Below are 14,020 nucleotides of genomic sequence, written 5' to 3' on the forward strand. Positions count from 1 at the left end.
TTCGACTCCACCACTACGTTTTATTTACTCACGTGGCCCCCCTGGCATTTGTCATTAGCGCAAACACATTGAAGACGAGAACTAAGCGTATGATAAAAGAGCGTAAATGGCGGCAGGCGGGCGCTCACCCTCGTTCTCCAGGCAGCGCTTGCGGTCGGCCTCGCTCTCGGCCTTGCGGTGGCTCTCCACGCTCTTGTGCTGCAGCAGTGCCTTCTCCCGCTCCAGCTGCCGCAGGGACGACTCCAGGTTCTTACGGCTGTTGGTCTGTGGAGGGGGGAGGGTTACGTGCCAAATTTGACTCAACGTTTAGCATTTCCCACACCATGCAAAGGTTTCCCCATCACAATGTGCTGTGGGACAGTCAGGCCTGTAATTAGATTAATGACTTACTATTACGATTAGTGACTGAAATGCCAAGTGTGGCGTGGGCGGCTACCACGAGATACTTTCACATCACTGTATTCTCTTTTATGAACTTTTATGTCAACGTGTTTGAGCACCTCAGTGCAGAAGTTGCATGAGAGGAGCTATTCATCATAAAATGGTATTTAGAATGTAAGCGTTTTAGAGAGACAGAGAATGTGTAACAATGAACAGAGAGAGAGAGAGAGAGAGAAAAAGAGAGAAAGGGGGAGATATAGCAGGTGCACACCTCCTCGTCCAGCTCTTTGGTGACTTTCTCCAAGCGGCTGGTGGCGGTGCGGGAGCGATGCTCCAGATCTTCTTTGGCCTGCATCTCAGCACTCAGCTGCTCCTCCAGCACGTGCAGCTGCTTCTGTAGTGCTGCCGACTGCACCGCACACACACACACACACACACACACACACACACACACACACACACACACACACACACACACACGGTAAACATTCCTCTCTTTCAACAAGGGAACTCAACTCTTTAGAAAGATTGATGGGTAAAACAAACAGCTAAGGACATAAAAATGCCACAGAGGCTGTTCTCTTACTTCCCATTTACTTGTTTACCATCATCATGCCAACATTGCCAAGTCACATGCCAGGGACCTAGTATACTATTTCAAACAAAGGCTAGCACAAACAGGGAGAAAGGTCTTGCTTACCACAGAAGCATCCTGTAAGAAAGAAACAAATACAAAGACTGAATTAGTGTCAGCGAATAAAGAAAATAAAACAAGTCCTGTCGCCCCTGTGGGGATTAGCCTCTTGTTTGGTCACTCACAAAAAGCTCGTTATGTTTGGATGTATCGTTAAGAAGTCAGTCAATTAGTTGCGGATTAACCCCTAATCCATCCGCCTACGGGGGCCTACTTCTACTGGGTTTTAGAAGGCCTTCACACTCCAGAAACACACTGGGTTTAACCTCCGCTGACCCAGCGCTACTTGACCAGACCAGACCAGACCGTTTCTAGCAGTCTGCAGTTTTAGAAAGCAGTTATGATGTTATAGGAAGTGATTGTCTCCTGTGATCTACTGATACACTGTTACTGAATAGAGGTGGATGTAGGTGCAGGTGGGGCTTGCCTTTATGGACACTAGCCGCTCATTCTCTACAGCAGATCGATTTGAGGGTCCTAGCAACCTGAGAGAGGAAGAGAGAGACAAGACAGGGGCCACTTTCATTTGACAGCTATAGCACTCACTGGTTACTCTTCAGCCAGTAGTTTGCCTTATAGAACTCATTTCCCAAACTATCAAATTGTCATTAAATCAAAAACAGCAGGAGATTAAAAGCAATGGAGTAGAGATCGAAAAAGATGAAAAGAGAAAAAATGAAAACAGAAAGAGTGAGAAGAGAGAGAGGGAGAACACTTACTGGTTTTCTTTGAAGTAGGTGAAGCCCACGAAGGGCAGCTGGTTTCCCACAAAGGCTTTGGGCGTTGGGAACGTCTCTACATCTCCCTTATCGTCCTCGATCTCGTCAAAGTTACTGGTGTCAATATCACTGCTCAGCTCCGGAACCACAGGGGCCACGGCTGGGGACACAGGGAAAAAGGGACAGAAGAAACCAAAGAGATTAAGAGGGATATCACTTCCAAAGTATGCATACTTTCATATGTACAAGTCTGCAAACATTAACATACTTTGTTTACATTAGGTATACAGTTATATTCATCTAAAGGTAATTCATATAGATTTCCCGTGACCATACAGCCGATTGAAATGTATAAAACCCAAAATGGACACGAGAGCTTTCCTCGTGGATATGTGGTCGTAATGAGAGACGGGTTAGGTAAACACTCACTGTCCCTGATGGTGTCAAAGGTCCACTGGTCGTTCTTGAAGAAAGGGTGGCGTTTGATCTCCTCCACCCCATTACGACCCAGACGCACTTCCCTGGGGGGGAGGGACATGGTTCAGACGGAGGACAATACAGCAGCATGAGTAAAGAGCTCAAGAAAAACCTCCAGACCTACTGAACGAAACTGTACCATAAAGCCCTCATATGGTCCATAACTAGCCCTCATTTGAATCAAACAAAACAAACGAGACACCTTAAAAATATAAATTAATGACATGGTTTTATCTTCTGATGAAAGAGCATGTCCAGGTCTCAATTTCATCAGCATCCCTTCAATCCCTCATTATCTCATGTTCTTAAACCAGCAGCTGCTGAGGGTGTTTCTCCCATAGTTATTGCCAGTTCCACACTCATCCCTCCAGTGGGCACAGCCAGCCAGCTCACCTGTCCATGAGGAAGGCACAGATCAGACTCTTGGCATCCTTGGAGATCTCCACGTCGTCCGGAAAGTTGAGCGAGTTCTTGTGGTCCATGATTTTGCTGTAGGTTCCGACCAGCGAGTCGGCATAGAACGGCGTTTCACCTGAGGACGAACATGAACGCCAACATGTAAGGTTTCTCACGCGTCTAAAGAATATTGTTCCCACACAGTACAGCGTGTCCAGCCGACGACGAGAGGGAGGGTCACTCACCGACCAGCAGCTCATAGATGAAGACGCCCACTGACCACCAGTCACACTCCCGGCCGTAGTAACCGTCACCGCCTTGTGACTTGAGCACCTCGGGGGAGATGTAGTCGGGCGTGCCCACCGCTGTGTCACAATGCACCATGCCAGTCTGTGGGGGCGCCAATCAATTGAATTTAGTGTTCGAGTCTTCTCTATTTATATCATCACTAAAATCCACAGCCCAGACATCATGACCACTGTAATATCATTTAACAGACACAAATCAATTGGGTTCTGGACCGCCACTGCTTTTCAGTCAATCATGGAGAACAAGGGTAAATAAAGTACTTTGAACTTTTGAGAACAATGTTTCAAACACTGCGTCCAATGCTCAGATCAACCTCTATTGCTATTCTTTCACTCCACTGACCGAATTCTAAGTGAACTTTCAGACACATTCAGAAAATTCTGTATTATTAGGCCACAACAGGTTAGGCTACACCACAAACATAAACATTCAGTGACGAAACAAAAGGTCATCACTAGATGGCGACAGAACACAAACACTTTAATATCTCCATATAAGGGTAGCTTTCGCCCTTTACGTAGAACATTCACATTAGTCACATTTGTGCTATTTCGTGGACATGACGACACTGCTCATAATCACCAAGTGTAATGTCAGCAGCAAGTCTGCAGGGCAACACCGATGACTAAAGCTCATAGGAATGAGTGAATGACAAAAATGGATGACATTCCCTAAGCCAGCACCGACAGGGAGAGGGAGGGGGAGGGGTCGAGCATAGCTGACCAGAACAAGATGTCAAAGAGGGCTGACCCCGAGAGTCGTTTCAGCAGGTCACTAGGCGCCTCACGCATGGCTAGTGGGTAAACGGTGAGCCAGTGTTGGTAAGTGCGGAGCTCTGAGGCTCTCTGCATATTCCAGCAGGGATGACTCACTCTCTGACTAACTCCACCGCACATACTTCATGCAACAGGGACTGCAAGACATGCCCCTTGCCTTCTCGGCCTCTTTCTCACACACTCAGATACAAACACACACATAAGCCCACCCACTCTTTCAGCTATGTTTAGTTGCTGAAAGCTTTACTGGTAGACAGTTTCACAAAGGCAAATCCACCAGCTACAAATGACTAGCCCTATGACTAACTAGCTAGGATTGTTCTCTCCTCCCAATACATACACCTACTCAAGTAAACAAACTCACTCACACACATACACTCTCTCTTTCAGAAAATAAACTCCAACAAACACGTACAAAACTAACATATATACACACTTCCACACACAAATAAGTCAACAGCTTATAACAGCTATAGTAAAGAGCACCAAAGTCATAGAGACAAACACATGCATTTGTAGCAGTGTAACCCCACCCCTTCTCCCCACACAGATACAGCAACACACACACACACACACACACACACGCACACACGCACACACGCACACACGCACACACGCACGCACACACGCACTATCGCTCGCTATTGCTCACCCCGTCCATCTTCATGCAGGTGCCGAAGTCGGCCAGTTTGAGGTGACCTAGGCTGTCCAGCAGCATGTTGTCGGGCTTGACGTCGCGGTGGATGAAGCCCATGGAGTGGATGGCGTCCAGGGCCAGCACCACCTCGGCCGTGTAGAAGCGCGCCCACTTCTCGGGCACGTCGTACGTGCTGGTCAGGTTCACCAGGTCGCCGCCGGGCATGTACTCCATCACCATGTACAGGTAGCGGTCGTCTTGGAAGGCACAGCACAGCTGAACAAAGGACAAAACACATTGCAGAGTTTTAGGGTAACTGCAGACAGACAGACAGACAGGCAGACAGACGCGCACACACACACACACACACACACACACACACACACACACACACACACACACACAGAAACATAAAAATATACACACGCAATCAAGATGAATTGCAATACATCTATTGCCATCAAAATAGACAAAACGACCAATGTTAATATTAACTGATAATTATTAAATAAAGGGAGAATTATTACATGAAGGGAATATAATCTGTTTTGATAATTATGCACTTGAGCACTGATGAAACTGTGGTAGTGCATGTAGCAGATCCACTATGTATGCATGTCCTTGTGTGTGGGTGTGTTCGTTCATGTCTCACTTGTACGACCCAGGGGCTGTCGGCGAAGGCCATGATGTCTCTCTCCTCCCAGAAGAAGGCGGAGTCGGAGCGCTTTATCATCTCAAACTTGCTTAGGATCTTCATGGCATATACTTTCTGAGAGGGTTTGTGGCGCACCTATACACACACACACACACACACACACACACACACACACACACACACACACAGGTATTAGTATAGGCAAACAGATTGCAAACTCATGAGAGCATCAAGTATTGTGGGTCTACATCTTTAACCAAACGACAGAGCATTAATAAAAAAAACTAAAAACAAACGCAAAACTGTGAGCTACAGAGTGGGATAACAATAAAATGAGAAAGGAGACACAGTGAGAGAGATCTAGCCCAGAGATAAGGCCAGTGCTAAAGAGGAAGACTGACAGAGAGGGAGAGTCTGCGCTCAGTTTCAGGGCTGGACGTGCACTAACTGGCCCCTGTAATCACTCACCATACTGTCAGCTTAATGATCCCTGTGCAATAGCCCAGACACACTGATATGCTTACTTTTCTCTCTCTCTCTCTCGCTCTGCCGCACACTCACACAGCTCGCCCTGAACACACACTCCCATTTTCACTCCCACTCAGGTTAACACGGAACCACTTGGAGAGCCGCTGCCAACGCAAGGGTCATCACAGACATGCAGGAGAGGAAAATCTCTCCGATATTAAGACAGAACATGTGTAAGATTAATGAGTGTGTGTGTGTGTGTGTGTCTCAGTGAGGGAGGCTGGTGAGCATTGTTTGGGGAGAGGAAGAATGATCAGACAGATGCACGTGACATGAGCAGGGAGAGACATGTGGTCAACACCGTGGAGAAGCTGCTGTAACCCCTCATTCAGTGCAGAGATTTAGTGTGTGCGCACACACACACTCACACACAGGAAGAGATACTCTAGCCTCAGACGGTTTGGGTGTGTATACATGGGCGTTTACGAAGGGTGTTGTGGTGCGTATATGGTGTACTGAAAGCATGCCTGTGCACGTGTGGCTTGTGGTGAAGGTTTGTGTGTGGAGTTTGTTTGTGTGTGTGTATAATGTGATAATGTCATGTTTTGGTTTGTGTACAACTGTCTGCCCATGTGTGTGGGCTTGTGTGTGTGTCTGTGTATGGTAAAGTAGTCATGTTTTGATTTATATGTACATTCAAGTCTGCCACTTTAGAAAACCGTGTGTGTGTGTGTGTGTGTGTGTGTGTGTGTGTGTGTGTGTGTGGAGAGCATCTTACCAGCTGAACCTCGCCAAAGGCCCCCCTTCCGATCACCTTCACCCGGTCAAAGTCCTCAGACTTCATCTGCAACTCTCTGATGTGCCCCATCACCTTATCATCTACACACACACAATGAGTCATGGATCAAACACACATTTTCCCAGCCACTAACAGACACAAAGGACAGACACACACACACACATACAAACACACTTAATCGGTCTACCTGTGTGTCACTCACACACACACACCCTGCCACCATCACACCGCAGAGCTCTAGTCTGTCTTCCTGTTCTATGCCTCTGTGCATGGAGCTTATTATTAGCATCCATAGCCAAAACGCCTCTCCCTGCATCAGGCCCTATGGTCACCATGGCAACGGTGCTCTTTGGGATCTGATGCAGAGCTATGATTAGATAATTACAGAAGTAAAACAGTGCTGAGCTGCAGGAACACAAGTACTCTGATACACCAGTGTTTGCCCAGGAGAGAAAGAAAGAGATCCAGATGCTAGCACAGTGGAGAGACATGTGTACACAAAGCTAGCTAAATGCTTATTTGAAAAACACACAGACACACAAACAAACACACACACTTCTCACAGTATTGCAGAGAAGATTCACCATTGATGTTTTAAACTGGCAAATACATCAATAGCTTCAACAGCTTTTTGAGGGTGATATAAAAATCACACTGTGACAAAAGAATTTTGTATGCATTTAACCAATATCTATGGACCTATGCTGCCACTGTAATTAATGAACACTGGTTATACCCTATTTCATTGTAGCTGGCAAACCAATAATGTTGAGAGAAATGCAAACAATGGCTAATTGACTAATTAGCTTTCTGTAAGGCTCAGTATCCCACTACAGGAGAGGAGATAATTAGAAAATGGCTAAGCTAATAAGCAGCTAATCCAAAGCTACTAGGTCTCACTGGCCGTTGGAGAAAGAGGGCAGGGAGGGCACAGATTGGTTTAGGAGATGATCCTATAGCCTACTACAACCGCTTAAATCAATGTCCCCTCCCTCTCTCTATGACACACTCACACAAAGACCTAGGCGCGCGCGCACGCACACACGCACGCACACACACACAGACACGCGCACTTACTGACCTGGCCAGACAAACAAACATACATGCTTACATCTGTTCAAGAAGGTCTCAATGTTCTTGTTCTTGCGTAAGGCCGGGAAGTCCAAATCTAGAACCAAGGCATTCATGGAATCCTGTGGAGAGAGCCATAAAACTAATTCAATCTTCAGCACATAAAAAAAAAGAGAAATCAACTCACGTGGCCAAGAAAACAGAGACACGATGGGTGGTCTCTAAGGCTAAAGCTTTTAAAGGCTGCAAATAAAATGAGTGATGAAAGACCAGAGCCGATCTCTCACAAACAGCCAAAATATCACTAGGCAAGTGAACAGTGAGATGGACGAAGGCAGATCAAACACAGTCATATGCCTTTTTTCAAAGTCAGTCAGTTTGTGTTTTGTTTTGACTTGGTCCAACCCTTCAACTGCCTTTTTATGCGGCACATATGCATCACCTGGGTTATGAGGTTCAATTCTTACAAACCCTAGGAAATACATGGCGACATACATGCATTGCACAACCAGGTTCTTGACGTCCTTCCTCTATGGTAATCTGTGATTATGGTGCATGTGAATGGATTTCCTCAGCTGATAGCAACTTCGTGAGGCTACCATCTCTGGCTGATACACACGGACACATACCGTCAGGCTGGTGGGCAGGTCTGCCTGCCTGTGATTGATACCTCTGCAGGATTTTACGTTGATTGTCTCCAGGCATACTGCGCAGTGCATTAGATGACCGTGAGATTAAACTGCATGAAATCTTAACAGCATGTCCATTTCACCTGATATGCTTTGTAGCCAGGGCCAGTGAGTGTCACAAACACTACACAGAGAAATGCTACATAGACTAGGGAAGCAGGGACCTCTGTGGTTCTACACCAGTCATTGTGAGGCATTTATATGGCCCAAGATACAGATACAAATCACCACCTAATTAGCTGCTGGTGCATTTAATCAGCGATCATCTCCACAACCGCTGCAGTGGGAATTTATTTTCTATTTTGGATGTTAGCTAAGTGGTTGAAGCTATTAAGAGGCCTGGACACTTCTTAGCTCTGTTGTGGTTTACATACCAGACATGGTCTCCTTGGCAACCTTTCCCCAGAAAAAAAAAAAAAAACTTGAAAATCTGGGCTGCCCCCGCCCCCGCACACTTTCATTCACTCTGTGGATGTTTTTGACTTAAGCAAAGTAAGCATTTTTTTGCTAAACCTTCTCCAAAGTGACCAAAGCTTGAACCTAAATGGTGCAAACATCTTTCTCTGCCAGCTGTGGCACACTCACTGACTGTATGGCACAGGACATGACAATCAGACCATTACGGAAGGAAACTGCCATGCCAATTTCAAGAAATGGGAAGGGAGACGAGAGAAGATGGGAAAAAAAAAAGAAAGTGAGGTTGAGTCATCCTCTTTCCTTCATTCCCTCTAGCTCTTTCTCCGTGTATAGTGACGCATGACTCTCTCTTGCCCCCCCCCCGTGTAAACGCAGTACGTCCCAATATAGGATGGGCCCCTTCGCACAAAACTACTATTTAAGGAAAAAAAAACACAAACACGCCGCTCATCTCTGCCGCCTGCTTGCCTGTAAAGGAAATGACACAGCCCGCCTGGGACTCGACAGATAATGTGGCCGTGCGGGGAGCCAGCATCTCTCTCAGGCTGTAGTCATCTGCTTTACTCAACCTTTACAACCCCCACTCCAACAAGCGCACAGCACAGCACAGCACAGCACAGCACAGCACAGCACAGCACAGCACAGCACAGCACAGCACAGCACAGCACAGCACAGCACTCGGGAAAAATGGAGATTGCACATGCACCTTGAATCTCAAATAATACCACAACTACATCAAAATCTGGATGTGACAACTTCTCTCAGAATAAAATAAATACGCAGAAAGATTGGTTAGAAAAAGTGTCTATGTGTGCATTTTCAGCTTTGCAGTAGGATTGACTGTCCCCAGTTTCATTCATTCAACCCCCTACCCTGAAAAAAAAGCAGGAAATGATTTGTGTTGCCAATTCATTCCATACATGTTTGAGGGCAACACCAGCAGGCTGCAGACATTCACTTCCTGTGTGGGCAGCACCCACACCACACCACTGCTCACGAACACGCACACAAACCACATTAATGAAAACCCATACAGACAAAAAAACACACACTCCCGACAAACACACACACACACACACACACACACACACACACACACACACACACACACACACACACACACACACACACACACACACACACACACACACACACACACACACACACACAGAAGCAGTAGGATAAGGAAATGTTGTCTTGTCATTCCTCAACTTGTCAGCTGTTGAGAAAAGATGCAAGAAGAGCTTACAGGAAAGGAGTTCTGCAATATGGCAGGTTATGTCATTTCTTGTGTTGCAATACGTATGCAACAGAGAAGGACTATGAGAGTGTGCGGGAAAAGAACCCGAGTGGGCTGGGAGATATTCTACAGTGTGACCTGCACAGCATCCACACCAGGAAGTAATTTTATTTTAACATCCTCTACACAGACATGCCAGTGCAACACACACAGACATCTGTAGGCATTCAGAACAAAACAAATTACACTTTATTGACTTTCAAACGTTCAAAAATGGTTCTGTCACAGACAGGGGGGGGGGGGGGGGGGGGGGGGGTTAAGTATGTGTGAATCTGTGTGTGTAATGAGAGAGTGAAGGGGCTCTTTGGAGCAGCTTAGAGAAATGCTTAAACACAGGGATGCATAGCTTCTTGTCCACCTCCCAGTGTGTGTGTGTGTGTGTGTGTGTGTGTGTGTGTAAGTAATTAAGGGGTCCGCCCTGTCCAGCCCTGAGGCCATCCACACCCCTCCTTCCCAACATCTCCACTCTGGCGACTTCTTTAGCAGCACAGGCCCAAACATGGAGAGGGACACTGACACAAGCAGCGGCGGCAGCAGACCTCATTTCCAGGGGGCGAAGCAGAGGGCCAGAAAAGCCACAGCCCTGGTCTTTGCACAGCCATGAGGGTTAGGGTGAGGGGGGTTAGAGGCAAAGAGCAAATGCATGAGCACCACAAATAGGAAGTGATTTGAAGTCAGGTAGAGACACAAAACCTCCCTGCAGTATACCTCAAAACTCAAAGCAGGTCAGCGGCAAAACATAGGAAGCTTAATTCGAACTATGATCTTAGGTTACCACGTTATTTAGCTTTCAGGTTAGGAAGCCGCTTTCCTCTCTTCATGTTATTTCTAACCATTTCTACCTTTCAGGGCCAATTCCTGTGACTACACACAAAATATGAAATTTGCCCCAAAATGGCAATTTCACAAGGGGGGTAGATGCACTCAAGCAGGGTGCAGGGCAAAACTAGCGTGTAGCACATTTTGAGCACGAGACCGGATAACACTGCGTCTGCATCGCAGTAACAAATCAATTTCAGTGATACAGCGATAACCTGGTGCACCTCCGTGCCTTGCAGATATGGCGAGTCGAGAATATATTGGGACAGCGGTTTCCTCTGCCCCGCGCGGGTCCAGTAAGGCAGACACCAGTCTAAGCTGTGTGCTCACATGTCTCCAAGTGGCGCTCCGTTAATATACAGTTGCTCCGCTGTTTACAACTTTGGGAAAGTTGATAAGGATCTAGCCAGTGAGTAGTGAATGTTAGGCCAAAGGCCCCTGGAGCGTGCCTGTCACGTTTGGAACATGTTTTATGTCATGTTGAAGGGCTCAGTAGAACCCCAAGGCAATATAACGACTACGTGGGAAACAGAAATAGCCACAAGTGAGAGGGAATATTCTCGTGCAGAACAGTTCAACAATAAACGCATAGGAATGTGTAGCTTTGATAGGAGTTTGGGAGTCACTGCATGCACAGTCAAAAAAAAAAAAAAGAAAAGCCCACAGAATTCTCAAAAGCAGCCATCACAGTTCCACACAAACAATACAAAACCGCAGTGCCAGTTGCTCTTGGGTGACTTAACAACTAGGCTCATTTGAACTCTTTGAACGACTGGCATTCCTAAACCAGTGGCTTTGGGGAGGGGAGAAAGAGAAATCAAACAACCCTGAGCAAATTCATCGCTGCCTGACAGTTTTAAAGAGGGCAGCTGCTGAGTCATCCGTGCTGTGCTGTGCGCCCCCACCACCCCCTCCTCTCACCCGCATCACACCAGAGGGGCACAGCTCACTAATGGCAAGGCACAGCCGCTACAGGAGGGTCCTCCAGTGAAAACGGCCTTTCATAAAAACACTTAGCCGAGTGAAACTGGCACTGACGGCTGGCATTTTCCCTCGCAGTGAATTCCGCCCAAGTGCAAGAGAGAAACGACTAGCATTGTGTGTGAGCATGGAGATGGAGAGATGGAGGGGGGAGGGCGAAGGGAGAGAGAGAGGTAAATGTAGAGAGGGTAGTAGAAGACATGATGGTTGGAGTAGATGGATGTATGGATGGAGAGCTGAAAGAGAACAGCAGAAAAATGAGTGGGAGGAACAATGAACAAATGTCTCTTTTCACCTCCGAAAGCACTTCCGTTCACAGAGCTCGAATACCCTCACACTTATAAATACTCTGACTGACTCACATGCGCGCGCACACACACACACACACACACACACACACACACACACACACACACACACACACACACACACACACACACACACACACACACACACACACACACACACAGAGAGAGAGACAGAATGCCAAATTGGAATGAATTAAAACACTACCTAACTAAATGCACAATGTCGATAAAGAAAACCCTTAGTCACAGGATAAACACAAGCTGTTGCAGAAGGTTGTCCTTGGCACCGTAGCTAGCGTTTGGCCTATCTGCAGCTTAGGGCACCTCACCCTGTATCAACTACCATGGTCTGGTCATGCTCAATTCGTTGGGGAACGTTCTTTGAGCATATTTGGGGCCAGCGTGGGTCTATTTTAGTCTTATCATACTGACCCTTTCTGAGGAACCATTTCCAAAGAGACGGAGCAAAAAACAGAGGGAGAAGGGATAAATATATCCTCCACATTCTGGACTATTGGGGGAGACAGAGTATATCGCTTGCATACCTGGTCAGCATGTACTTGAGGCAAAAGGCCAGTTATCTGATTCATTGGGATCCAGATGCATGAGGGAGAACCTGTCCAGCATTAAAGCAAACAGTGAGGTTATCCTCCCTCCTGAGTGTGATCACACAAAAGTTCCAACTCCAAGTTTAGGCTATTTGATCGCATTTCAAAAGGAACCCAATTAAACCGGTTTAAGCCCATCCAACCCAGAGCCTACGGTTCCTAAATTTAGAGCCGTCAAAGAGACATGAGGATTCTTGAGGAATGCAATCACTTCTCCAGCCCTTCAGCTGTACGAGAGGTGACTGGTCATCAGATAACGTTCCTTCACAGAGCAGCTGGGGCTCTCCTGTACTCCTCTTCCTCCCCTTCACCCACCCATCCTATCTTCCTCCGTCTCTTTCCCTCGCTCACTCACTCACTCACTCACTCTCTGGACACTCCAAGCTAAAGTGAAACAGAAACCTCTGCTCCCTAAGGACTAGAGACTAACCAGATGAAAACATGAGCATGGCCTGAGGTCTTGCCACACTACCTGACAACACTGCAGGGACGAGATCAGAATGAGATCAGACATGCAAGTGCTCTGCAGAGCAGAGGGCCCTAACCTTAGAACAACACTTAATGATAGTGGCATTTACAACAGTAGAGGGAGAGAGAAAGAGAAATGGAAGGAGTGAAGGAGAGCGAGAGAGAGAGAGAGAGAGAGAGAGAGAGAGAGAGAGAAGGAGGTGAGGGGGGGTTTGTGGAGAGGGCGTCTCAAAAGAGGAGGCCAGCAGGCTGATGGTTGTTTTGCAAAAATGGCTGCGGCCACTATCACACCACCTTATATGGCAGTGTTTCTCTCCAACAGCACATCGCACCCAGTTCTGCTGGCACCGGCCACATTCTGAGACAAATCTGACATAAATTCAGCTGCTCTCCATGTGTGAGCACCGAACAAGCCCAGTCCCCCTCTGCTCCAGCAACCAGCTGAGCAGAGAGAGAGAGAGAGAGAGAGAGAGAGAGAGAGAGAATAGGTTGATGAAAGCAGGGTAGAAGCTCCTGGGGGAAGGGGAAGTTTCAGAGGCAGAGGAAAAGCAGCAGAATAAGCAGCCTTTTAAACAACTGATAACTCCAGTCAAGCTTTGTCGTTGCGAACAAAAATGTTCTGAATGCTCATGTGAAAGGAAGCACCCTTCTTAAAGGAGAGACTTGCAGACTTTTTTGCACTGAGGAGAAACTGACTGTAAAAGACCCTATTTCATTAGACTGAATCTAATAGCATTTCCTTGTCATTTGCAAGGGCACCCATTGCAGAATGCAATCACAGTAGGCCCCTCCTCTGCTAATGCAGTTTTCCACTGCAGAGAGCGCCAATATGAGTCTTCATTAGATCACAATGAACTGGAAAAGTAACTGGAAACAAATTTGGGAAAATATGTGCCCTTTTTAGCAAGAGCAGCTTACTTTGTGCTCACACGGCCAGGAAGTTACTGGGTGATGCAGAAGGCTCCACCCCTTCTGTACTTTTTAGGAAAAAATAAAAGCCTCCTCATCTGGGGAAAAAAAACAAAACAAAAAAAACCTCTACTCTCTA

At 46.8% G+C, this 14,020-nt stretch overlaps 1 protein-coding gene across 4 annotated transcripts in view; it reads right to left on the bottom strand.

Moving 5' to 3' along the window:
• Positions 1-14,020, bottom strand: part of rock2a (rho-associated, coiled-coil containing protein kinase 2a) — a 38,833-nt gene that overhangs the window by 16,201 nt on the left and 8,612 nt on the right. For all 4 annotated transcript variants that reach the window (XM_031580888.2, XM_031580885.2, XM_031580886.2 and 1 more), the window contains exons 2-13: positions 7,423-7,504; positions 6,291-6,391; positions 5,042-5,179; positions 4,405-4,665; positions 2,913-3,057; positions 2,665-2,803; positions 2,224-2,315; positions 1,795-1,954; positions 1,503-1,560; positions 1,082-1,093; positions 653-790; positions 129-264 (exon numbers count right to left, since the gene is read on the bottom strand). In XM_031580888.2, the coding sequence (XP_031436748.1) occupies positions 129-264; positions 653-790; positions 1,082-1,093; positions 1,503-1,560; positions 1,795-1,954; positions 2,224-2,315; positions 2,665-2,803; positions 2,913-3,057; positions 4,405-4,665; positions 5,042-5,179; positions 6,291-6,391; positions 7,423-7,504 (1,462 nt within the window). The remainder of the gene's footprint in view (positions 1-128; positions 265-652; positions 791-1,081; positions 1,094-1,502; positions 1,561-1,794; positions 1,955-2,223; positions 2,316-2,664; positions 2,804-2,912; positions 3,058-4,404; positions 4,666-5,041; positions 5,180-6,290; positions 6,392-7,422; positions 7,505-14,020) is intronic.

Source organism: Clupea harengus, chromosome 14 (genome assembly GCF_900700415.2).
Source record: "Clupea harengus chromosome 14, Ch_v2.0.2, whole genome shotgun sequence".
NCBI classification, from domain to species: Eukaryota; Metazoa; Chordata; class Actinopteri; order Clupeiformes; family Clupeidae; genus Clupea; species Clupea harengus.